At 44.5% G+C, this 1,583-nt stretch overlaps 1 protein-coding gene across 1 annotated transcript; it reads right to left on the bottom strand.

Annotated features, from left to right (window-relative positions):
- Positions 1 to 998: 998 nt before the first annotated feature.
- LOC115069136 (aldo-keto reductase family 1 member C23-like protein) lies at positions 999 to 1,532 on the bottom strand (the record flags this gene model as incomplete). Its single annotated transcript, XM_029560343.1, has 2 exons — positions 999 to 1,164; positions 1,423 to 1,532. Coding segments are annotated over 2 exons (276 nt in total), but the record flags the coding sequence as incomplete, so codon positions are not given.
- Between the last annotated feature and the right edge of the window lie 51 nt (positions 1,533 to 1,583).

The following is a 1,583-nucleotide window of genomic DNA, read 5'->3' as shown; positions in this document are numbered from 1 at the left end:
GGTGTGGTGGCACACACCTTTAATCTCAGCACTTGGGAGGCAGAGGCGGTGGATCTCTGTCAGATCCAAGACTTCCTGGTTTGCATAGGGAGCTCCAGGACAGCTGGGGTACAGGAAGAGTCTGTCTCAAAAAAAAAAAAAAATGACATATTCATCTTTATTTCACATAGCACTAAAAACTGGTCATTGATACTATACTTGTTCTTAGCCAAAAGGAGAAGCAGCAATGAAAAAGGAGGAGGGGAGAAGGGGGTGGGAGACGGGGAGGGGAGAGGGAGAAAAATTTTTTTAGAACTGCCATTGAAATAAAAACCTGTTGGGAAAAAACTTAACACTTTTACCATAACAATATAGCAAACTAAACACAAAGAGACTGCAAGAAAGGGGGCGGATTTTAGTTTGTTAAAACAGACCTCAAAGCAAATGAGAACAGGAGTACCCTGGCGGGAGACACCTAGACAAATGCCTCTGAATCTGGAAAGCAACCCCATTCAGAGTGTATAAATACTAGAGCTGGAGCTATAAAATGCCCCCAGCTCTTCTCATCCCCTAGGCCTTTTTTAAAAATTCTATTTATTTTTATTTTGAAGATTAAAAGATTATCAGCCTACAAAGTAGATCAATATATGAATATTACCCTATAAAGGAGCCGAGCGTGGTGGTGCACGACTTTAATCCCAGCTCTCAGGAGGCAGAGGCAAGTGGATCTTTGTGGGTTCGAGGCCAGCCTGGTCTACATAGCGAGTTCCAGGCCAACTGGGGCTCCAAGGAGACCCTGTCTCAAAAAGATAAAATCACTTAATCCAGTCCCCTAACTTCAGGGGATGGAAAAAGACATCACTTTCATAAGGCTAGAGAGCACAGTGCTAACTAAAACCCAGTCAGTCCTAATTCTCTACAGCCAGGAACCAACATATAAACTACATGCAACCGGAAACGCCAGGTGCAACCACTGGGCACAGAGAATTCAGAAGCTCACAACAGAGCCTGCTCCGAACCTGCATGTTCTCCTTGATCCGCTTCTCAGCAAAACTCTTGGCTACAATCACCACCCCACGCTGCAGCAGATAACGGAGGGAAATCAGGGCAGGAGTTCGTTTGTGCTTTTCTGCCATGGCGCAAAGAACTGGGTCTTCCAAGAGAAACGGAGCGTTCTCGTCAATCCTGGAAAGAAGGGAATGAGGATTGCTTCAGGCTGAGTGTTTACTTTGGACGTGTCTTTCGAAACAGAATGAGGTGCCCATCTAGACCCGAGACTCTCAAATGTGGCCCCTAAGCCAGTAACGTTAGTATCACCTGGAATCTATTCAGAAATCCAAACTCCCCCTCCTCCCTGAGCCAGGCGAGTTAATTCCAGAAAGTTCAAGATTGCAAGATATTCCATCCAATGCATCTTCGATACGTTTGTATTGTCCTTATTACCAATTCTTATATCGTTGGGTGCCCAGAGCACCATAGGCAACCAGAACAATGTCTTTTGATTTGCAGTAATCTAGTAGCTTGCTCTGGTTAAGATAAGGATGGCATTCTACCTGTGAGTGGACAAGATAAAAAAGGAATCAGATTATATGAAATCTCAGAGT

The sequence above is a fragment of the Nannospalax galili genome, unplaced genomic scaffold (assembly GCF_000622305.1).
Source record: "Nannospalax galili isolate Female #2095 unplaced genomic scaffold, S.galili_v1.0 C49144415, whole genome shotgun sequence".
Classification (NCBI taxonomy): Eukaryota; Metazoa; Chordata; class Mammalia; order Rodentia; family Spalacidae; genus Nannospalax; species Nannospalax galili.
The sequence above is the reverse complement of the archived record's forward strand: the minus strand, read 5'-3'. Positions and strand labels throughout refer to the sequence as shown.